The sequence below is a fragment of the Vulpes vulpes genome, chromosome 2 (genome assembly GCF_048418805.1).
Source record: "Vulpes vulpes isolate BD-2025 chromosome 2, VulVul3, whole genome shotgun sequence".
Classification (NCBI taxonomy): Eukaryota; Metazoa; Chordata; class Mammalia; order Carnivora; family Canidae; genus Vulpes; species Vulpes vulpes.
In genome coordinates this window covers 132,590,793-132,614,794 of record NC_132781.1, presented here as the reverse complement: position 1 = coordinate 132,614,794, position 24,002 = coordinate 132,590,793, and the positions used below count along the sequence as shown (strand labels likewise).

General features: G+C 33.4%; 1 protein-coding gene across 1 annotated transcript in view; it reads right to left on the bottom strand.

The window, feature by feature from the left end:
• The window catches only part of IPO11 (importin 11), a 202,547-nt gene that overhangs the window by 123,176 nt on the left and 55,369 nt on the right, over positions 1-24,002 (bottom strand). Inside the window, exons 7-16 of the mRNA XM_072750015.1 lie at positions 23,514-23,572; positions 19,189-19,237; positions 17,738-17,808; positions 15,164-15,356; positions 14,322-14,474; positions 12,544-12,587; positions 10,715-10,805; positions 8,511-8,558; positions 7,531-7,636; positions 3,973-4,099 (exon numbers count right to left, since the gene is read on the bottom strand). Of these exons, the coding sequence (XP_072606116.1) occupies positions 3,973-4,099; positions 7,531-7,636; positions 8,511-8,558; positions 10,715-10,805; positions 12,544-12,587; positions 14,322-14,474; positions 15,164-15,356; positions 17,738-17,808; positions 19,189-19,237; positions 23,514-23,572 (941 nt within the window). The remainder of the gene's footprint in view (positions 1-3,972; positions 4,100-7,530; positions 7,637-8,510; positions 8,559-10,714; positions 10,806-12,543; positions 12,588-14,321; positions 14,475-15,163; positions 15,357-17,737; positions 17,809-19,188; positions 19,238-23,513; positions 23,573-24,002) is intronic.

Below are 24,002 nucleotides of genomic sequence, written 5' to 3'. Positions count from 1 at the left end.
TTTTCAAAGAATAAATCCCTCTGAAGGAGAATGAAATCCTAAATGTCCATAAGTGGGTCAACACTGTGAACTCAGCCTATGAGTTTATCCTAAGTCCCGCTGAAATCTCAGAAAACGTGACACTTAACAGGCTAATTCCTTTACAGGGACAAAGAAGTACCATCAAAGTATAAGAAACATTGGAAGGATCCAAGAAAGCTTGAGAGCAATAGAGAAATGAAGGAGAAGACAGTAGAATCTCCAGGCACCCTTAAAATACGGACGCCCAATTCCAGTTGCACCTCGCACTGTACATTCAGGGTTTGCTGAGTTCTGTACATGCCACTCAAAGTCCATTCTTAATGCCATTAACTGGCTTACCATCTCGAAAATTGGCTATTTCTAGAGTGGTAGTTAACCTGCCCATACAAATCACAATTTCTTTGCTTGAGAGACAACACCCCCACACCCTACTTCCAAACTATAAATCTGGCTGCACCACAATTCACTTTTCATATAGCCTTTTACAAGCGTGAAAGAGTATACCAATGCTAATTTTTAGTAGCTTACTGCTTATGGTATTGAAGGCTGCATAAATAACTGAAGTCAAAAGTGAAAATTGAAAAAAAATTTTGTAATTTCTAAAATTTAAAGACGTAACTGGCTCAAAAACTTTAAAAACCAAAAAATTCCAAGATATTAATCAAACATTCTGGTTAATGACCATCTAGGGTAGTACAGAAGAAGGTTCTCCTCATCTAAAATTTAGTCATTCTTGCTTACACTATAGTAATAGCATAGTGTAACACTGTTGTCTTTATTAAAAAATTATAAAAATGGAACCATACTTCCTATCATAGGCAAAAATAAATACCATGTAAAGAATTAAGGATAAAGAAATGGATTAAACAATGAACAAAAAGAATGAACCAGAAATCTGATTCCACTAAATTAAAAACCTTTACTCAACAAAAACATAATGGAACAAGAGTGTTCATCATTTGTCATAATGAACAAAGACGGAGACTCAACTGCATTTGGAAGGCTTTATTTCTTAAGTATTTGAAATATGCATGGAAAATTATTACAATAGATACTGGGAGGTGCACACATAGGTGCTTGTTATGATAGTCACTGAATTTTTCCCTTTCTTTGTTATAATTCTTAAGTTTTAAAAAGTTAAAAGCCTCTTTTAAATATGAATCAAAAATAAGCACGGAGGTAAAAAATTTCAAAGTAGCAATTATCTTAAATCCTACCAAATTTTCCCAACATTCATTACAAAAGTTTCCAAATATTGCAATAACTATAAATGCTTATTCATTACACCTACATCAAGTTTTAGTTTATAAAATCTGGCTATCTCTAACATGTCAAATTGTTAACAAGGAAAAGTTAAATATTTCACCTAAAGCACAAAACAGCCACTCAATTTGCATTATATTTCCCCAGATCATATGATAATGTCAAACTATCATGCAACTTTCAGAAATGGAGATGTACTCCACCCAGTGGCCTCTGGTATTATAAGATTTATGGAGTCCTAGTATAGGAATGGAGAAGGTGCTTTCTCTAGTTGCTGCATTATTTCTACTCTGTCATAGCCAGTCTTTTTTTTTTTTTTAAGATTATTTATTTATTTATTCACGAGAGGCACGGGGGGCGGGGGGGGGGGGGGGGAGAGTGGGTAGAGACACAAGAAGAGGGAAAAGCAGGTTCCATGCAGGGAGCCCGATGCGAGACTCCATCCCAGGACTTGAGGATCACACCCTGGGCCAAAAGCAGGTGCCAATGCTGAGCCACCCAGGTGTCCCTGTCACAGCCAGTCTTATAATAACATACCCATAAGATCTGGAAACCACACAGACAACCACACAGGATTAAATCTATCCCAACTCCATAACAGCAACACCCAAGCAAGAGAATATGGATTCTGAAAGCCAGCGAATATTCAGATCCATCGGTACCTATCTATCCACAACACATGCACATTTGCAAACAACATGTGTACCCTGTGTATATGTCTATATGTGCGTCCCTGATGTGCATGTATTAATATGTATAAAGTACCTTCCCACATCAGCCAGCATTTCTCACAAGTTGAAATTAAAGTTGTATATCTTATATACACCAAAAGGCCAAAGTGTGTAACATTAACTTGGGATCTTACTAAACACAGTTTTAAGAAGTAGTAACAAAATAATGGTGGCAGGATAAAACAACTGTAGAAGATGTAAAAATGAGAGGAAATCACCAGAAGATGTACGGGAAAAGGGCAAGAGTTGAACCTAAGCAGCATCTTCTCTAAGTGTTTTCCCTGGATACTACTCTATCTGTCATCTTGGATAGTCACAATGCAGATGTACATTTTAAAGTTTCTGGTCAATTCTAAAATAAAGAGGACCACTGGAATATTTAGCCCATGAAACTCTTTTGCTCCAGTAATACTTGTTTGCATGTGATTAATGTTCCTCTTTTAAAGTGCAGAACTAAATAGCTCATTGTTCTCTTTATTCCTCTGAAAAGATTCATTAAAATATATACTCTCCTGTTTTGGGGGTATAAGACCCCCAAAACAGAAGAGTTTTTCCCAAAGAAAGCTTAGCTGAAATTTCATCATTTTGTAACACTTCCATAAAACATTTAATGCCTTCTCTCTGATACCTCTGACAGAAGAGCAAATAGTGTTTCCAAATGAGAAAACAAAAATTTAAGTCTTATAAATATTTCACAGTTATTATAAAAGTAAACTCGGTCCAATAATCAGTAATCTCAGCAACAACTAGGTTTTATTAACAAACTTCTAGGAATTTAAACGTGGTAAAATAAAAGGGGATTCCCTTGCAACTTCCCATGATTAAAGTATGTAATAATTACAGAATGATAGAGTAAATTTTCAATTATTTACACAAAGTACGTAATGCTTAAATAAAAATCCAAAGATCAGTTCTATTTGCCTTTGGAATATACTGAGCTTTGTTACTAGGTTTACCTTTCTAATTATGTTTTCCTTCACTGAACATTAAAAGTAGTTTATGTGGTACACATGTGAAAATGAGAAATGTATGGCCCAAGCCTTTGCTGAAAAACAGGGTTACCGGATGGGTTCAAAAAAAATTTTAAAGGAGTATACTGAGAAATGATTGAATAAAATCTTAGCCTAATTTGGGGGGCGGGGGGGACAAAATCACTTAATTTTACCTAAAATAATTTGAAACTCAGAAAAAGATAACCAAACTTAATCTTTTCAAGACTATGCTGGAGTCAGATCTAAGCCCAAGACAATCTATAATAAGTCATAAATATATTCACTCAAGCATAAAATAAAGTACCACTTGGGGGAAAAAAAACTATTCTACACAATGTGGAACTTCTTAAAAACACACAAAAAAAACACAACTTTTTAAGTAACTGATCTAAATATTAGAGCAGAAAACTTAACTGCTTTTAAGGTAATAAGGCACCAAAGAAGCTATTATCAAGTTTTCAGAAACAAAACAAAAATATTATATCAACACTGTAAATAAAGAAAAAGTCGGAAAGGAAACAATTCCAACGGCTAGAAAAACACACATACACACACAAAAAAAACCTACAAAAATGAGAGACAAAGAATCAACAGTAAAGATGAAAGTGATTATGACATAAATGTGAGAATGACAAAAATCCTAATTTTCTGAATTAAGAAAAAACTTTTTGAAAATTTAAAAAAAAAGAAAAAATAAGCTAAAAAGGATCTTAACACACTTTCTTTATTCTTACTAAAAAGATTATAAATTTTAGAAAAGTAGAGGTTAATTTTTTTCATTGAATATTGATGGGAAGGGCAAATAATCAAAGGACTTTCTTCCCTCAAACTGCTCAGAAGGCAAAATTCTAACAGTGAAAGGTCACCAAAACTCTAAACACATCAAAACCATTTCTGAACTTGAAATTTAAGATAGGTTAAACTTAGAAAGAAAAAAAAAGTCTTAAAACATTTAAGGAGCATACCACTAAGTCTTGATCTTGAAGCAAGTTACAAATTGCCTCATATAACATGGGTCTTAAGTCAGACTTGAATTTCACAGAAATCCACTGACCAATGAGCCAAATCACTCTGCGTCGCAAAGGCTTATACCTGGATAGGGAAAAATCATGAAATTTAAATGGTAAATATTTTACAAAGATTATATCACTTAGTATACTTTTTTCATTTAAATTTTAAATATGGTAAAGAAGCAATCAATTTCTTTTATAAAAGTGTAAAAGCTACTTGTAAACATACCACAGTATAAATACTAACAAAGTTCTGATCTATAAAAACTGAAAATCCATAGACAGATATATTGTAAATCTAATTATTTTATATTAAAAAACTGTAACATCAATATGTACATAAAAATCAAGTCCATTTCTGTTTCCTCAAATGAGCAAAAATATTTAATCTGAAAAGGCTTAAGTAGCTAATGTCCCAAACCCTAAAGCTAGAGATGCTTCAAAAAAGTAATTAAAAAAAGGAAGTCCTGTATTCAATTTTCCAATTCCAATTCTGTTAATCTTACAGATTATTTTCCAGAACACTGTGAGAGATTTCAACATTTACATAAAATATTCACATAAACCTCCGCTGATTTTAGGTAAATTAATTTTTTAAAAAGTGCCCTATTACAGAATGTGACTCATATTATCAAAAATAATGATTTACATTTTAAAAGCTGTAAAACATCTACAGTAACATGTTTACATATTTCTTTCTCCATGACCACCTTTGCTAAAGGCAATGAAGTTTCTTTAGGCAAGGAGGAAAACCACAAAGCTATAACAACTATGTATAAGAATTCCACCCACAAAGTCTCTTCTTGATACTATACAAAATTTAGTAGTGAGATAGTAACTGTTTCTGGGTATGAATGGAATAAGCTAATAAACATACCCCACTTTTTTAGAGAATCACAAAATTATAAGATAATCAAGCACACAGATATACTTATCAAAGATGCAAAAAATGTGTTTAAGTACTTCTGCCCTCAAAAGGTTTATCCCACCTAAAAGAATTAAAGAACATAAAGTTATCTAATAGGATTTCAGAAAAGGAACAGAGAAGAGTGCATAGAAAGAAATGGGATTTGAACAACCTTTAAGATAAACAGTGTTTGGGGCTGAAAACTGAAAAAAAATGCCATTTGAAAGAATAGTGACTATTTAAACAAAGTCACAGAGGTAGAAGTAAACACTTGTGTGCAGAGTAGTGGAGGACCCAAAGAACCACCTTGATTCTGAATCAAGATCTCTGAGATTGCTACATTCAACATTGTATTCCAGATAAAGAGAATGAAGCTCGGAAAGGTCAAATTTTAAGTTCACTTAGACCACAGTCACTTCTGGGCAGAGCTAAAATTAGGGGACAGTTTGTTCCTCAAAAATGTGCTCCCTGCACCAGCAGCATCATTATCCTGGAAGCATTATGGGATCATACAATATGACCCAAATCTGAATACATAACCTAAATCAGTAGGTGTAAGATACAAGATCACCAAGAGATTACTATGCACATTAAACTTTGAGAAATGCTGGACTAGATCAGCTCTGTTCAGAAGAAACATAATGCAAGCCAAATATGCAATTTTAAATGTTAGTACCCACATTAAAATAAGATAAAAGCAGGTGAAATTGTAATATTTTTATTTACCTTAATATATGCAACGTATTATCATACACTTTACACTCTTCAGTCTTTCGGTTTAAATTTGAGTTAATTAATATTAAAGTAATTTCTTCAGTTGCATTAGGTACAATTCAAGCACTCAATAGCTATATATAGCAGCTACTGTACTGGACAACAGAGATCAAGAATAAATAGCCTCCGAAGTTTAAGAATAATCAAACCACACATGTGTGTTCCTACCAAAGGGACATGTGTCTTCCTTTTTTTTTTTTTTTTTTTTTTTTTTTTTTTTAAACTCAGGACTCGCGTCCCGGTTTTGTTTTGTTTTTAAAGATCCCAGATGTTCTGCTTTCTGGGTCATTTTCCTCTATAAACTATCTCCATAACCAGCATTTATTTTTTTTTTAATTTTTTTTTTTAATTTATTTATGATAGTCACAGAGAGAGAGAGAGGCAGAGACACAGGCAGAGGGAGAAGCAGGCTCCATGCACCGGGAGCCTGACGTGGGACTCGATCCCGGGTCTCCAGGATCGCGCCCTGGGCCAAAGGCAGGCGCCAAACCGCTGCGCCACCCAGGGATCCCCGACATGTGTCTTCCTAATGGAGGTTTTCTCTACATCAGAGGCTCACTAGCTTCCTTTGGGCAGAGTTACAGGCCATCTTATCCACCACAGACTTTATAGGACACAACTGAAAATATATGCTGACTGAATAGATAAAAAGCTACTTAATGGTCAAAAATATTTTTTTTAGTTTCTTTTTATTTCAAGTTTTTCTTTAGAGTCTACTTAGTTAACATATAGTATAATATTGATTTTAAGTGGGTCAAAATAAACTTCTTAAAGAAGATCTGATTTATTTATTCATGAGAGACACAGAGAGAGAGGCAGAGATACAGGCAGAGGGAGAAGCAAAAGGGGAGCCCGATGCGGGACTCAATTCCAGGACCCTGGGATCACGACCCTAACCCAAAGGCAGATGCTCAACCACTGAGCCACCCAGGCGTCCCCAAAATAAATCACTTTTAAAGTACCTCCAACTCTATAATTGTATGGCTCTCAAGATTTATAAAATGAGCTATATATAGATGCTTTCCATTTATTCATTAATGTAGTCCAAAAAATGCTAGTCCAGTAATGACTACATGCTAGGCATTCTGATTGGCACCACAATTACAGAAACAAATCAACAGAAACACACAATTCAAAACAAGAACAAAGTCTCTTGGAATTTTTAAGTCTCTAATTCTAAACCAAGAAAAAAAAATTATAAAAACTATGAAAGACCTTCTCCCTTCCATTTTAGCCATTCAGTACCTAAAATTAGTCATGTACTTAAATATATCTGAAACATAATAATTGGGAAAAGTGCCACTAAACATCAGAGAGTTCTGTACTATGAATAGGGCAAACCAATCCAAGTCTAAAGTGTGCCCAAAGGCCTTCTGTCATGCTGTCTCTCCATCCTTATCTACCCTCTCCCACTTTCAGTATGCCACGTGTGATTCCAAAGCAATTAGTTGGTCATCATTCATGACACCATTTGCGTCAGACTACTGGTGTAAGAAGCAGTATACATTTTTTCCTAGAATTTAGAAAAAAAATTTTCTAGAATTCAGGGGAAAAAAATTTCTAGAATTCAGAGAACTCCATCTTTCCTTACCTTCATATAAAATTTCCTCCTGCAAATTATCTTATCTAACATCAAATACTTTATACATATTACAATTTACTTTTGAAGTAAAAAAACATTATTTTTCAACTCAAGTCTTATTCTACACTTGATTATTATCAAAGTCATACCATAACTTTGTAAAAATTTTAAGAAATTTTAATGCCGTTTCTTCATCACAAAATTAATAAGGTAAAGTAAGTGTATTATTAACACAAAGTTTTATACTTGCCTATTGTGAATGACTTGTAATTCTGGAAGAAGTTGGTTTTTAAACCACTGATCAAAATCAACACTGTCGAACAGCTCATAAGCCGCTAATCCAACAGCATTATACACTACAAAGAAGATTTGGGAAAAATTTTTAATTTCAGATGCTGGGCCAAATGTTAGGTGTCTTACTTAAGAACTAATCCTAAAAACTAAACAAAACAAAACAAAAAAACCAATCCTGAGGGACTACTTTAAAACACGTAATATGCAAATAAAAAAGGGAAATTTACAATGCTAATCAGAGAAATTATTTAGACAGACATTTTAGAGTCATTATTTGAGTTACTTTATACTGTTTTTCCTAAATACTCCTTAGTGCTTTCAAACAGAAAACTATAATCATTTACAAGTCAAAATTATAAAATCAACATCAAAATTATAAAATCAAATAAATTATTAATCCAGTCAAATTATGAAAAGTATAAAATAACATCTGTTTCTAAATTGACACAATATTTTATGATCTGGTCCCTATCTACCTCTCCAGTCTCATCTCTCACCACAGCCCATGAACTCTCTGTTCCAATTAAATCAAAATATTCCCAGTACAAAACTTAACTGTGCTTGCTCTTCTTCCCTTCAAATTTTTGTAAATACTCCTCCCTCTGCCTGGAACCCTCTTCTCACACTGACCCTCCTCTTGTTAAGTCCCATTGATCCTGGTGTTCTCATATTATACTTCTTTCAGAGCCTTCCCTAGGCACGCCAAAACCACCTGTGGTTTTCCAATGGACTACCTGTCACCTATTTTACCATTAATCAGCTTGTACTATGCTATAATCAATGGTCTGCTTATTTGGTTACCTCCCCCACCAGACAGTTCCTATATTTTAGGTACTCCTATATCCTAATCTCTCCACATAACACCTGCCACAAAACAAACATAGCAAACATTTATTACTGAAGAAATAATATTTCTAAATGTTTAGTATAACATACCAGCATCTTTGATTAATAGTGCATTCATATCTTCCACATTAGTGGGTCCTGAAAACATAAATATCAGCAAAGGTAAATAAAACTAATTTTTAAAAGACATCTTATTTCAACTTGATTTACTAGTTTCACCATTTCCGTTTAGTGTATTAAATTACATGACATTAAATATATAAATGGATATAAAGGGAAAGCCTAGCTTTTGTTATCATCACCATCAGAAAACACAAATACAAGATATAAGGCCATACTACAATTTTAAAAATCATTGTAACATGTTTGAAAATTTTCATGTCAAGCAACATCTAGAAAAATATATGCCACAAAGTGCTAACTAGCATATAATACCTTATTATACCCTGATTATAAAAGAGAACTCTTAAGAGAAAGAATCAAAAGATGAATCCTACAAAAGAAAAACAAACCAACAAAAAAGAACAAACATAGGCCATTCACACAGGAAGCTCTAAAGATAAAAAATAAACCAGGTCATGACAGTACATTAAAGGACGGCAACAAAAGAAAAGGTCCAGACAGAAAGTGAGAGCCATCATGTTAGGTGGAAACTTCTGAATAAAAACTTGGCTGTCTCACGCCACTGTCCAGAAAGAAGAGTATCATGGTTAAGCCATGAAAAACACAGTTTCCATAGTAAGTCTATTTCTTTCGAATAGAAAGATTATTCTAGCAAGCTCGTCAAAACACTTTTCTATTGTTAAATATGAATTCTGAAGCTCACTAGTCCAATAAACTGGAATAAGTACAGCTCTAATTAGCCAACTGCTCCACAACAGGAAAAAAAAACTGAATTCTGAAACCACTAAAAACCTTACCACCACACAACTTCTCAGAGTAATCTAAATAGCTTATCCATTTTCCTACAGTGGTTTAAAAAAAAAAAAATGGACAGGAGAAAATGGAAATGATGCTCTAAACTGAAAAGAAAAAGTATCTGAAGTAGTACAAATATTATCAACTTTAAGAATCAGTAATCCTGCATTAAAAAATTAGTAAATAACTACACCTTAGAAATCAACATATATGAAAATACAACACTCAAATTATCTTCACAAATGAACACAGCAGAACCTGCCATTTTTTTCCCTTGGTTCCTAACTTAAGCAAGAACACTCTATTAGGTTTTTCAGAGAACAGAAACCTGAAAAGTGACCGGCCCTCTCACTACCACAAACAAGATGAGGCATTTCCTTCCCTACAGAAGCTTCTCTTTCTGTTACTTTCTTGTATTAGCACCTACTCAATCCCTGATCCCTAACAATGTTATTCCTGACCCGACATTTCAAATAATCTATTGTCTCAGAAGATTCCACTGCCTTCTGCTTCTTCCATCACTGGCCACTTCTAATAACTCTCCAGGATTCACTCCCATATTGTTCCTCACACTTCTGCAACAGTTTCTTACCTGGCTTTTCTGAAGGATCTTCGCCTTTCCATATGCCTGAAGGTGAAAATCTTGGGTTCTGTCCTTGAATGCTTTTCCTCTCCCAAGGCTCCTTATATACACTTCAATATCACCAACCACTACTAATCACAGTCTTCCTGTCATTAAAACTAAAGTTCAAGATCATGTCTGATCACTTTCCCTTGCCGAGCACTATCAGTTGCTAAGTCAATCAACTAACAGTTTCTAAGTATACCAGGCACTGAGAATGTGTGAACTAAACAGATTGATCCCTGCTTCCCTTCCCGGAATTTACAAAATAGCAGGAAAGTCAGAAATGATCAACTGCAGTTAATAATAATTACTTGTGCACAAACTGTAATCAATGATCACGTGCCAAAAATCTTTTGTCCTCATTCTTTCTTAAATCCATTACCTTCTTTCCATTTCCACTGCCACCATTCTAAGCCCAACATTTGTCATTTTGACCTTTTCTTCTACTACTTTCCACAGCATGCTCCAGGTAGACTACTTCCCCATGCAATATACTTAACTGTCTACTATTTTTGCCCATGCTGCTAATATGTTTACACAAGCAAAATCCAACTATCATGTTCAAAGCCTTCCTCTGTCAGTTTCAATTCCTGTTCTTTACCCTGAAAGCCATCCCTTTAGAAAAGAACACATTCAGGTCTTTCTCAGATTTCCATCTATTATATGGTGTAGGAAATAATGCATTGCATGTAGGCACTCAAATTATTTTAAGTGAACACGAATTAATAAAGTATCATAAAATATACTTCACCTTGAAGTGTCTGCATCATTTCTAGAAGTACAGGAGTAAGAGTCTGATTATATTCATGGAATATATCTATAAATAGTACTTCAGTGCAAGGCTGGAGAGGAAAAAAAACAAATTTCTACTGAAAACAATGGTGTATTGTACTGATCAATTCTACAATGAAACAAAGAATACTCATTCTTAAAATCCTTAAACTCCAAAAAATTTCCAATTCTTAATGTTTTTACATAAAGTAGATTACAATTGTTGTAAATATATTAGGAAAGAAAGTCAAACTACAATTTGATTCTTAACACCTGTTTTTTACTATTTCAATCATTCGGCATTATGTATTCACGAAGTAAAATTCCAGAGAGAAGATAACTTACATTTTTAATTAAGAATTCTTTTAAAAAAGCAATCTGAAATCACATTCATTTGCAGAATTAGTACTATAAATGTCCAGAAACAAAGACGTTAAAAATTATATATTTTTGTAGCAATAACACAATAAGTAACAACTGCAACTCAGGACACAAACAGTAACAGACAGCAGTGTTAACTACATGAAAAGAATGTACATTTTGGTTCTGAAAAGCACTGAATCACCATGTTTCATAATACAAAGGGCTTACGAATTTTGAAGGTACTATGCTTTATGTTTTAAAAGAAATTTTACATACATGCTGAAATATGTACAGATAAAAGGATAAATCACCTCAAATACTTGCTTCAAAATAATCCAAGTTGGGGTTGGGATGTACTTATATGAAATAAGACTAGCCTTCAGTTGGTAACTGATTAAGTGGGTTTTGGATACACAACATCTCATGATATTATTTTACTTTTTTAGTATGTTTGAAATTTTCCATAAAAGAATGTTTTTTAAAATTTAAAGTTAGCTTTTAAAAAAAAAATTTCAAGCACTAATCATTTCTCTAATAATCTCTCTGGTTTTCTATGCAAGCTTACATAACTAAAAACATTAACATATATTTTAGAAAAATAATAACAAATTGTGTAAATTATGTAAACACAACTTTTCAAACAAAAAGGATAGTTCAAAGGGACGCCTAGGTGGCTCAGCGGTTGAGCATCTGCATTCGGCTCAGGCGTGATCCTGGGATCCGGGATCCGGTCCCACATCAGGCTCCTTGCAGGGAGCCTGCTTCTCCCTCAGCCTGTGTCTCTGCCTCTCTCTGTGTGTCTCTCATGATTAAATAAATAAAATCTTTAAAAAAAAAAAAAAAAGATAGTTCAAAGACTACATTTGATTAATTTTCCTCAAATGTTGGCCATATAAAAGAAGATATGCTTAGAAAGCATTCTAAAATTAAATGCAATGGGCTGGTTTCTGAAAATCACACTAGGTGGTATAAGAAATAATGTATCAAAAAACACTTCAGAATTACTGAACTACTTAGGAAGGAAAAAAAAAATCATTCCAGCCAAAAAAAAAGTAGTTTTTATTTTATTTTTTCTTTTTTAAGATTTATTTATTTATTTATGATAGACGGGGGGGGGGGGGGGGGGGGGGTGGTGGCAGAGACACAGGCAGAGGGAGAAGCAGGCTCCATGCCGGGGGCCCTATGTGGACCTCAATCCCGGGACTCCAGGATCGCGCCCCGGGCCAAAGGCAGGCGCCAAACCGCTGAGCCATCCAGGGATCCCCTCGTTTTCATTTTCAAAAACATTTCCTATTTTTGCATTGACATTTTCCTATCAGATTCCTAAATTAAAATTTCCTATTTGTCTGGTTTAATGCTTATAATCTTCAACAAAATATTCTCTACTAAGAGTTACAAAAGCACTACAGCATTTCCCTACCAATTTTTCTTTTAATCAATACATACCCTCAAACTGTATTTCCAAGAATCTCCTCCTGTTTCTTCCACTGCTGCAATTAAAAATACAACACATGTTGTTCATGTTATAAAAATGCTTCCAAAATTCAGTTTGGAATACAAAGATTTTAAATAATACAAATCTATTTCTATGAATGGTTTTAAACATAACACGAAAAGCAAATCCTTGGAAACACAAGGTCTTACACAGATTTCTTTACTATATACTACAGACCACATCTGTCTACATGAGTCTCCCATCAAGTACTTGATTAAGCTTTCTCATTCTCATTTTCATTAAAAATTCTCTATGGAGGAATGCTCAAAGTGTTTGTCACTTCCAGAATATGTGATATAATCTGACTGCACATAGTAAGCATTGAAATATAACTATAATCCTGAGATTATTTCATTCCAGTATAACAATGGTTTATAAGATTAAATAATTAGTCACATTTTCCAAAATTTTCCATATTTAAAGTAAGATTTTAAAAAACGTAAAATACTTTAGGGACCTTTATAAACCTAGGAATTCCTATTTCATATTATACTACTCTATATACCGCATAAAGAAAGTAATATAAAACATAAAACTTTAGCTAAGAGAAAAAGCAAAAACAAAAAAGGATACAAACAGTGTAATGTTATATTTTCTAAATGAACTAAAAATATTTTTAAATAATAAAAAGTGGGAGAAGTCTTCCAAAATGTTTCCGGCATTCTTAAAATATAAGGAAATATATGAAGAGAACTATGCAAAACCACACAGTCAAAAGCTAAAACCTGGTCTATGATTCACCAGGGTGAAAGTACTTCACACACAGGTACTTTATTAGACAAATGATATCTTGATTTTTTGTAGCAAGGACCCTAATACTTTTATTCTATTACTAAAATTCAAACAAAAAAGATCTCCTGTAAAAATATTTTAATCATCAAAAAATTTATTTTAAATTAAAATTTAAAGATGATCTACTCGGGGCAGCCCGGGTGGCTCTGCAGTTTAGCGCTGCCTTCAGCCCAGGGCATGATCCTGGAGCCCCAGGATCGAGTCCCATGTCGGGCTCCTTGCATGGAGCCTGCTTCTCCCTCTACCTGTGTCTCTGCCTCTCTCTCTCTGTCTCTCATGAATAAATAAATAAAGTCTTTTAGAAATAATAATAAATAAATAAAGATGACCTATTCAGAAAACCGAAATCTTCCACGTTTCTTTTTGAAGTAAAAATTTCTACAAATAAAAAACAAGATGATATTAATCACAAAGTACAAACTGACCTGATAATAGAGACAGTTTATTTTTATTTTTGTTTTAAACTATATGGTATGTCCATAGGAACATCTAAAATCTTAAAAAGCCTCTTTGTTGAGAAAACTTTACATATTTGAAAAAAATCATTCATTTTCAGCTTCTCAATTTGTTCTAACAGATAACAAAGAGGACACATTAATTTTTAAAAGCCAAGACTCTCAGATCAAAAGTGTTATATTAAAATATAATGTTGTTATGCATATCGTTCAAAAAAACTGATATTTAGGTAAGGGGGAGAAAAACTACACAAAAATTGAAAAATGGATTCTTACTGGGCACCTGGGTGGGTCAGCGGCTCAGTGTCTGCCTTCGGCTCAGGTTGTGATTCCCCCGGTCCTGGGATCGAGTCCCGCATCAGGCTCCCTACAGGGAGCCTGCTTCTCCCTCTGCCTGTGTCTCTGCCTCTCTCTCTGTGTCTCCCATGAATAAATAAAATCTTAAAAAAAAAAAAAAGAAAGAAAGAAAAATGGATTCTTACTAAAGCCTTCTGGGTCTTCTTCCCACATTGTCAGTTCTTCTTCAGTTAATAGAAAATAATGAGAGACTAATCTTCTACATATCTCTGTCAAAGTGGGATATGTGAAGAATGCCATTTTAATCTTATGAGCTTCTAGAGTTTCAGGGCTGCTATCTAGAAAAATAAATTTTTCAAGTTAATCACACGAACATTCTACCACAGTTGGATTATTTAACTTAAATGAATTTAAAATACACTCTTGGGGGGAAAGATAAAGTGATTTATATAAATTTTCACTTTTAAGGGCAAGTTTCAAAGACACTTCTTTATTCACACCACACACACACACCAGTCTTGCGGCTGTCCTCCCACTACAGTCTACACATTCCTATGCTCTATTATCACACCGTATTGGAATGACTTAGATACAAATGTATTTCTCTCTTCTACAAGAATTCTTCATCCACCTTGGTATACATGCATACAAATGAATTCCAACGTGTAGAAGTAACCTCACTAAATTAGAGAAAAATGTTAATTGTACAAATAAATACACCTTATAACATGAACTGCAGTGGTTGTTGAAGTACTTAGTTCTTTATATCCCCAGGCTTCCATTGATCTTTCATCATGCTACAAAATATATTTACTAAATGCATTTATATGGCTTAAAGCTGGCACTCACATACTAAAGCCTCTAATCCTTATCTCTATTTCATGTCTAAGCAACATTGTATTTATCACACTTAAATAAATGAATTTCAAATACAGAAATATAGCAATTACTTCACATTTGAAATAATAAAAGGAAAAAAAAAGAAAAAAAAAGAAATAATGGGGAAAAAATGCCTGTAAGGCATTACCTTCAAAATTTTTCGATGGTTTATAAGCATAATTTTTAACAATCATCTTAATAAGATTCATGCACTGAACAATGAATCGCTCGAATGTAACACCTTCACCAACTTCTGTAAATACATAGCTTACAGAAAATTCCAGTGATCTCTGAATTAGAGGAGTAAATGAAAAGGGATGCTGATCCAAGAAGTCCAAAAGCTATAAAGAAGAAAATTAAAATGCATTTTCACCAATCCATACAGGAATGTAATCATCCACAAGTACATTTTATAACTTTGCTAATATACATCTGGCAAGATCTGAACCTTGGTGGGGAGTCCACATATATGTAGTTCTACATGTAATACACATGTAACTGCTTTCTTGGGATACATCATATAATGTGGATTATGTCAGATTCTATCTCCTGACAAGAAATTCTATTATTTCTGGTATGGGGTCCAAAATAGACCCACTTCATACTTAATTCATTACCAATGGATAAATATGAAACAAAAAGTATACAAAAAACAGGACTTCAAATAAATAAAAGCAAAAAATGAAAAAATTGTCCTGCTTTTCCGGCATGAACTACATTTCAAGTATCAAACAGTTGATGGAAGAGATTTCATCTTTACAAAAGACTTCTGGCTAATAAATACAAAGTAACAGAATGCCATCATTCTGTAATCCCTTATCAACACATCAAGAGCTTCTAAAATAGTCAACAGGGAAAGGCTACTAAGGACCTTTAAAATGGATAGCTCTCAGGATCCCTGGGTGACTCAGCGGTTTGACACCTGCCTTTGGCCAGGGCGTGATCCTGGAGTCCCAAGATCGAGTCCCACATCAGGCTCCCGGCATGGAGCCTGGAGCCTGCTTTTCTCTCTGCCTGTGTCTCTGCCTCTCTCTCTCTCTCTCTTTCTTTCATGAATAAATAAATAAATAAAATCTTAAAAAAAAATAAAATAAAATGGATAGTACTCCCTCAGCATTGTGGACAAGCAGACAATATATCTCCTGATGTGATGCAATATGAAAAACACAGTAAGTACTCTTGCCATCCTTGCCCTCCTCTGCAAAAGAGTATGATCAAGTCTCTATATCTAACTATAAATTTATAAGAAATATGGGAAGAAGAAGGGAATAGAGACAAAGGAACATGGTAAGTAACACATCAGAATGCAAACAGCCAAATGCAAAACAGAAAAAAAAAAACTGGGAGGAAATTATCAATTATCTCAACAAATAAATAACAATGGAAAAAAAATGCAGAGAACGGACACTACTGAATCCTGATTAAAACAAACCAATTATAAAAATCTAAGAAAAGCTAAAAATTGGCTAAAGAGTTAAATGAGAATAAAAAGTCATTCCTACTTTTTAAATGTTTTAGATTGGTTTTTTTAAAACCCCTTAACACTTAGGGACATATATTCAAATATTTACAGATAATACTAATAAGATAGCTGAGATTTGCTTTTAAAAAACCAGCAAGGAGGGGAGGGAGAGGAACCATACAGATAAAACAGAGCTAACCTTCAACATATGTTGGCAAATACTGAAGCTAATTGATGACCTCTAGGGGACTCAAAGTTACTCAATTCTATTTGGAGGTATGTTGAAATATTCCAATTTTTAAAGCCTTCATACAGTCAGATATTATAAATATGAATTTCATAAATGAAATTATTTATGAACACTGCACAGCTCCAGTGACTAACCACATCATGTCATTTTACTTTGTGGGGTTTTTTTGTTTTTAACTTAAAAAATTTAAGTCCATTTTCTGCTGGATATGGAAGATTGGGTGGCTTTTGCTGTGGAGGTTATTTAAACTATAAATGTGAGAAATGAGGAGAAATGAAACTAAAGATAACCGCTACTTAACCACAGAAATAAGAACAGCTCATTTCTACTCCTTTTCTCCCCTCCTGGGGAACGGACAACCTTTATCTTATTAATGAAGCTTCAGGAAAAAAGGGAAAATAGGCTACTGATTTAGATACTGCTACCTGCCTTCAAATAACCTGTTTTAGTGCAATGCAGTCCTCAAACCAAGTCGTCCCAACAGTAAGTATTTCTCCTAACCATCTCCAGGCCAAAATTTCATCAGAATCGGTTTCTATAAAACTTAAGTTTTATCAGAAATGTATGCACATTGCCTAGCACATGGCACTCATATAATTCTATTCAGAAGATGTTTGATACTGATGATGATAATCTGTCATTTGGAATACAGGGACTTCCTGATATTATACTGTCTGTATTGTATGATCTATCTCCTGCTTAGCTGCACTGGCACCTTCTTTATGTCTGCTTTTATCCACTAGGCTTGAGAATAAGAAGCTTCAGAGGAATCAACTTCTCTGATATTCATTAGAATTTTTTTTTTTACATCAAAGTGACTCAGCTATACGGCATATAAATTTAATTATTATATGCATGCTAAATACTTCAAAATACTGGTTTTTTTAGCTTGCTATAAAGTCAGAAAATTACTTCACGCCAACAAATATATGCTTACATCATTTTACTTATTAAATCTGAGTATGTGTATTTTATTTCAGAAACATATTTAAGATAAAAAGAAAACTTACCACTTTAGTAAAAAGTATGATGGTCTTTTCTAGTCTATCTCTACATACATTATCTGTACCTATATTTCTACCTGTTAAAAATACGATTCAAATATTAGTATGTTTATAATACACCAGAAATTCACAATCAAAACAATGACAAAACTTTTTACAAAAATACTACCAGATACATTCTTCCATGTTTTCTATTATAAATTCATTACTGTGCTTTTCCAACTCTAAAAAATTAATCAAAGATTTTTTAAAAACAGTACCACGTTTAACAGTTAACAGACACAGTAATCCCCAGTACCATGTTTCAAAAAATTAATCCTAAACATGTTAAAGTAAGAGTAGTAGCAATTTTATCCATGAATACCAATAACACTTTCAAAATATAAATTAGCTATAACTAAAATTTACAAGTAAAGTAAGTAAAAACAAAGCATTCAATAAGTAACATGTTCGTTATTTTTCACTGACAGTTTTCTTCAGATAATTTCTCTGGCATAATTAATTCTGCATATTCAGAAAGTGTCCACCAGCTCATCAACTGTTCTCTATAATCATACTCTTCCTATTCATCTCATTTACGTCATTCTCCTCTCTTGGGAGGACCCCTATTCTTCCCTATGCTTCTTCACAGGGTAACCAGAGAAAATGACCATTTTTATAAAAACAAGCCACTTTATATAACTTGTCTTATTCATCTTTGCATGCACAGTACCCAGAACAGTGCCTGGTAAAAGACTCAGCAATGTTTTTACTAAGCTGAAAATGACTGACATAAAATAATCAACAACTCCCTAAAAGCGAGTACACTAAAATATCTTCTCGGCCTAGTAAATCCCCAAATACACACACGTACAGGATGTACACATATGTATATGTGCATGCAAGCAAATGTGTGCTATTTTGTGTTTCTAAATGTGTGTATCCTGAGCAAAGGTGCTTACAATCACAGGGAAAAGAAAAGGGTAACTAAGAGACTACCAGTATAACACAAATATGAATGCTAAATTCTCTTGCGTGTAGATGAGAGATAGTTCTAAAGATAAGCCAGTGAAAATTAATATACAAGAGATTTATAAAATTAAAGTACCATTTAAAGTAATTTATATCACACCCATATGTAAAATCAACTAAAAAAACAGAATCTATACAAAGTATGTGGCACAGGAGCTACATTTAATGAGTATTAAATACATGACAGTTGTGAATGTATACATGAAAAAAAGCAGTAGCAGTAAAAGTATCTATAAAGGAATGGATACAAAACAGATTTTTAAAAAGTTTCAGCAATACTACTCAGAACAAGATGGGTATATGAAGACAAAGCTGAGCTCCCAATTCGACCTCAGAGGATTAGTCATCAAGATCCAAGATTTTAGTCTCACCAGATACACAAGTGCAGGGCACAAGCTATGAATAAGGATTCTATAAGTAAAATCTACCGTCAAAGGAGTACTTACTGCATTCCAGAAATTGTTTCAGACGGTCAAATATTCCATGTAAAAAACCCTAGAAAAGAATTTTTTTAATGTCTCAATTTGTTGTTGTAAACATCTGCCTTATACTTTTCCAAAAATACTACAATCTATCACATCATTTTAAAAAGTTAAATTGAGATAAAAAATATCTATTAACAAATCTTCCATAAGAAAATATAGTATTTCATCTCTTCAATGTCTTATTTCAGTTACCTAAAACACTTTGCAATAAATAAAACATTATTTATTAAGCATTTTATTTCCCTAAAGAATCTCTTTTCTCTTCACAGCTTCTATAGTCCCCTGACATACTGTTTGTCTATTATTTGTCTCCTCCCACTAAAATGTATCCTCGAGAGCCAGAACTTCACTGTGTTTATTGCTCTAAGTACTCAATATATGAATAAATGGTACCAATTATTTAAAGAATAAATTCTTAAGCTCAAGTATTAAATTTATTAGCTTTCAGATAAAAGACAAGTATCACCATTTATCATCTGGTAAAAATCTAAACAACCCTTATTTGTTAATATGTATTTAAATAAATGTTACAAAAAATTTTACAGATATAAAGGGATAGTGAAAAATAACTTTATTAAAATTTTTAAGAATTTAAACATCACATACTTTCTGGATCAATAAATTTTGGTATATAAACATTATAAAAGATGTCACATGTTTTTTCAACAAATAGGATGGTCCAGGTTTTTGTCACAAAAGAACTACATGCTGAAGGCCTTTACTAGAATAGAGCATTATTTGCTCTTTGTCCTTAGCAATGTGTTGTCCCCTCCTCCATTCTTGAGTTTGAGATAAATCAACTAGGATATCACCATCTGATGACTCAGAAAAAGATTTCACTTAGACAACTTCACCATCATCATTAGGGCCTAGAATGCTGCTCTCTATCCGAGAGCATCCATCTTCTGATTCATGTAAAAATCATGAAACCTTTTCCTCTTGTCAACTTCCTTCTCTGTCATTTTGGTCAGAAAAAAACAATTTTGAATTCTCAGTGTGTTAAACAAAAGGTGAAAGTAGAAAAGAAAGACAGTGCTCCCAGTCTTCTTTTATGCCTTCTTAAAGATGATGGGATACAGTGCACAACACATTAAGAAAACTGCAAGATGACCATTAATTTCACTACTGCTTCATCATTTGGCAATTCCATCATTCTTCCACTTTCACTGTATTTCAGTCTTTTTAACCACAGATGAGAATAATTGAAAAGTAATGATAAGTAACAAAAAAGTGATTTCTAGGATGATGAGCAAAATGTTTCACTATGGGAAGAATAAGATCATTGAGATCCCATATATATTTTACATTGATACAGTAGCCCAACGGTCCCTGAAAGTATTGACAACATAGAATTTCACTCTATTTCTTTTAAATAAAATTAGTTTATCAATTGGGGGTTCTCCAAAGAAAGTACAAAATTATGAGTCATCAATTTTAGTAAGCTGATCAAGAGAATCAGGAATTTATAAAATTATAGATAGTCTATAATCGGCAGTCTAAATAAACGAAGTAAAAGTTTATGATTCATATTATATAACACAAAAACTCAAATTACCCATTGTCATTTAAAGAGCACTTTAATTAGCTGAACTATTTACCAAAATCATTAACCCTCTTAATCCTCATAAGATCCAAAGAGGTAGATACTATTTCATCTTCATATAACAAAAAAAAAAAAAAAAAAAAGGAATAGTGTCAGAGTAGATAAGTAAATAGCTGGAGGCCATTCTATCAGGAAAAGGCCAAGATTCAAATCCAAATCTATCTGCCTCCAGAAACCATTATCATACAGAGCTTCTAAAATATCTTTTTAAGTTCCATGTTATTTTTAAGATTTTTGTTACTTGAAAAACCATCATAACTTGTTAAAATTCTCTTTTGTTTCGAACAAGTCAATATACTTTAACTGCTGTAATACAGCATTTCTAACTAAGTTAAAGCTGACATACAGTTTCAGTAGACAGAAGACTCTCAAGGGAAAGCCAAAAACTCACAGAACATTGATAGTTTCCACTGAAAACCACTATTCCAATTTATAGGAATGTGATTTAAATCAATTTAATTTTACTAAAAAACAAAAAAACTGATGAACATAATCCATATTTTATTTAAAATAAGTTTATGATATTCAGAATCATATTGCAGATAAAGATAATTACTGAGCCTTCTGACCTGATTTTACTCTATCCCATATTCATTCATTTTACAAATAACTATTGAACATTTAATATTGGCAGAGACTATTCCAAGCTCTGGGATGGACAGTGAATGAAACAGTCTCTGCTTTTATGCAATTTAATGCATTCCAGTGCAGGAAATTCAGGAGAAGCTGTCAAATTGGTTTCTGGAAAGGTTTTTTGGCAGTATGGCAATAAAAATATATATATATTTAAAATATATCAGCATTAAAATTATGGCTGTTTTTAATGCATATTTTGGCAATTTGGTAATACCAATAAATGCTATCAACATGCTTATGCTTGAATCAACTATTTTCACTTCTAGTAAGTTAGCCTGAAGAGTGCATCAGAAAAGTACACAATGATATAGATATGTATCTCCAAATGTTCATTCCAACATCACTGACCAACAATTAAAAACTATAAACAACCTATATATCCATCAATGGATAACTGGCAAGGAAATTACAGGAATCCTATATTAATGTTATCCCTTTTGAAAAATTAGCTCACTGACAGTAATCACAAGTATTTACCACAAAATCATTAAAAACATACTACTGGCATGAGAAAAACACCCATGAGAAAAATGACATACTAAGTTTAAGAAAAAGTAAGCAAACAAACAGCATATGGGTCTCATTTACATAAAACTGAGGAAGAGAGAAAAGTATATCTGAAAGACTATGCATAAAATCTCTTAAAGTATACTTACAAATTTTAGCAGTATCTTTGATAGCAAGTTTTCAAACGACTATTTCCTTTCCTTCTGTTTTTTAACTTTTCAAAAACTAAGCATATAACACTTTTATTTTTTTTTAATGTTTTTTTTTTTAATTTTTATTTTTATTTATGGTAGTCACACACACACAGAGAGAGAGAGAGAGAGAGAGAGGCAGAGACACAGGCAGAGGGAGAAGCAGGCTCCATGCACCGGGAACCCGACGTGGGATTCGATCCAGGGTCTCCCGGATCGTGCCCTGGGCCAAAGGCAGGCGCCAAACCACTGCGCCACCCAGGGATCCCGGATATAACACTTTTATAGAAAATAGCCAATCATGCTATAATGATGTATATACCAGCTTTTATTTTATTTATTTATTTATTCATGAGAGACACAGAGAGAGACAAAGAGACAGAGACAGAGAGAGAGATAGAGAGAGGCAGAGACACAGGCTGAGGGAGAAGCAAGCTCCATGCAGGGAGCCTGACATGGGACTAGATCCCGGTCTCCAGGATCACACCCTGGGCTGCAGGCAGCGCTAAACCACTGAGCCACCCGGCCTGCCCTATTACCAGCTTTTAAATTCTTTGAACAGTAGAATCGTTTTTGCAATCAAAATCTTACAGATAGACAAAATATACTGAAGATTTAAAACAAGAGTAACTCTGGTCAGCTCTGGTAGGGCAAACTCTTAAGACCCAACTAGATGTACTTTTTTCACAATTCCTGTTCAACACCCCCAAAGCAATCTACAGAAAGCAGCATTTTAGCTGACTTTAACTTACTATGAAAACTAACATAGATCTGAGTAAATATATAACACAATCTCATTTTGTTTCAGGATTAGATATATACAGCTATATATTCTACACAGAAAAAGTAAATGGTGCCATACAATGAATATATATCACAAATGTTGGGCTTATCAACAGAGTTTTCCCTTCTTGTATATATATTTTCAAATGACTTACAAAGAGCACACATAAATGTTATGATTGAAGAAAAAATTTCATTTTAAATATATAAAACAGACAAAGGGAAATATCAAGGGTATAATAACTATCCACAATGGACCTAGAAATGTTTTAAGAGCATTCAAATTCAAGAAGCTCACCCAAATTCAAATTATAAATAAAGCTCTCAATGTACCATGGCACTTGAGAACTGTCCTAGGCTTACTTCCTACCCTTCACAAAGGAGCTGCTTTGATATACTAAAAAAAGGCCTTAAGTCTAAAAGTATAACATACACAAAATAGTAAAACCTCACTCAATACAAACTTGTAAAAGAATGCCAAGCAAAAAGAAGAAGCTTTAAAACATTCAGGAAAATACCAAGCAAGTTCGCAAAGCCATAAAGACTCAGTAACTTCTTTCACTTACCATCACCTCCATATTCTTATGAGGTTCCACAAATCCATTAACAGTTAATTTACGCAGCACTGAAAAGTAAAATTGAGCTTTATTGCATCTAATTGCCTCATATACTTTATCCTATTAAAATCATAATCATAACAAAGACTCAGAATCACAAAAGCTTCATCAACTGGGGGTTACTCTAACTTCATCCTTTCATATAATAGTAAAGAAAGGTAATCCCTGGTCATTGGTTTGTTTCCCATGGGAAAGATGGAATGATAGCCAAGTTCTTGGGACTCAAAAACTGTGTTCCTCTCAGATATCTTAACTACTTATGTTTCTAAAACCATTTTGCAAAATTTAAATTCTATAATTGTTAGTACTTCTCATCTGCAATAATCCCTAGTTTGAAACTGAGAAAATTACTACCTCTATTCCATAACCTTGAAATATGTCTCAACAGTGACCAAAAAGCTTCATTTAGTTTTAGGCTACATTAATGAAAATACAGTA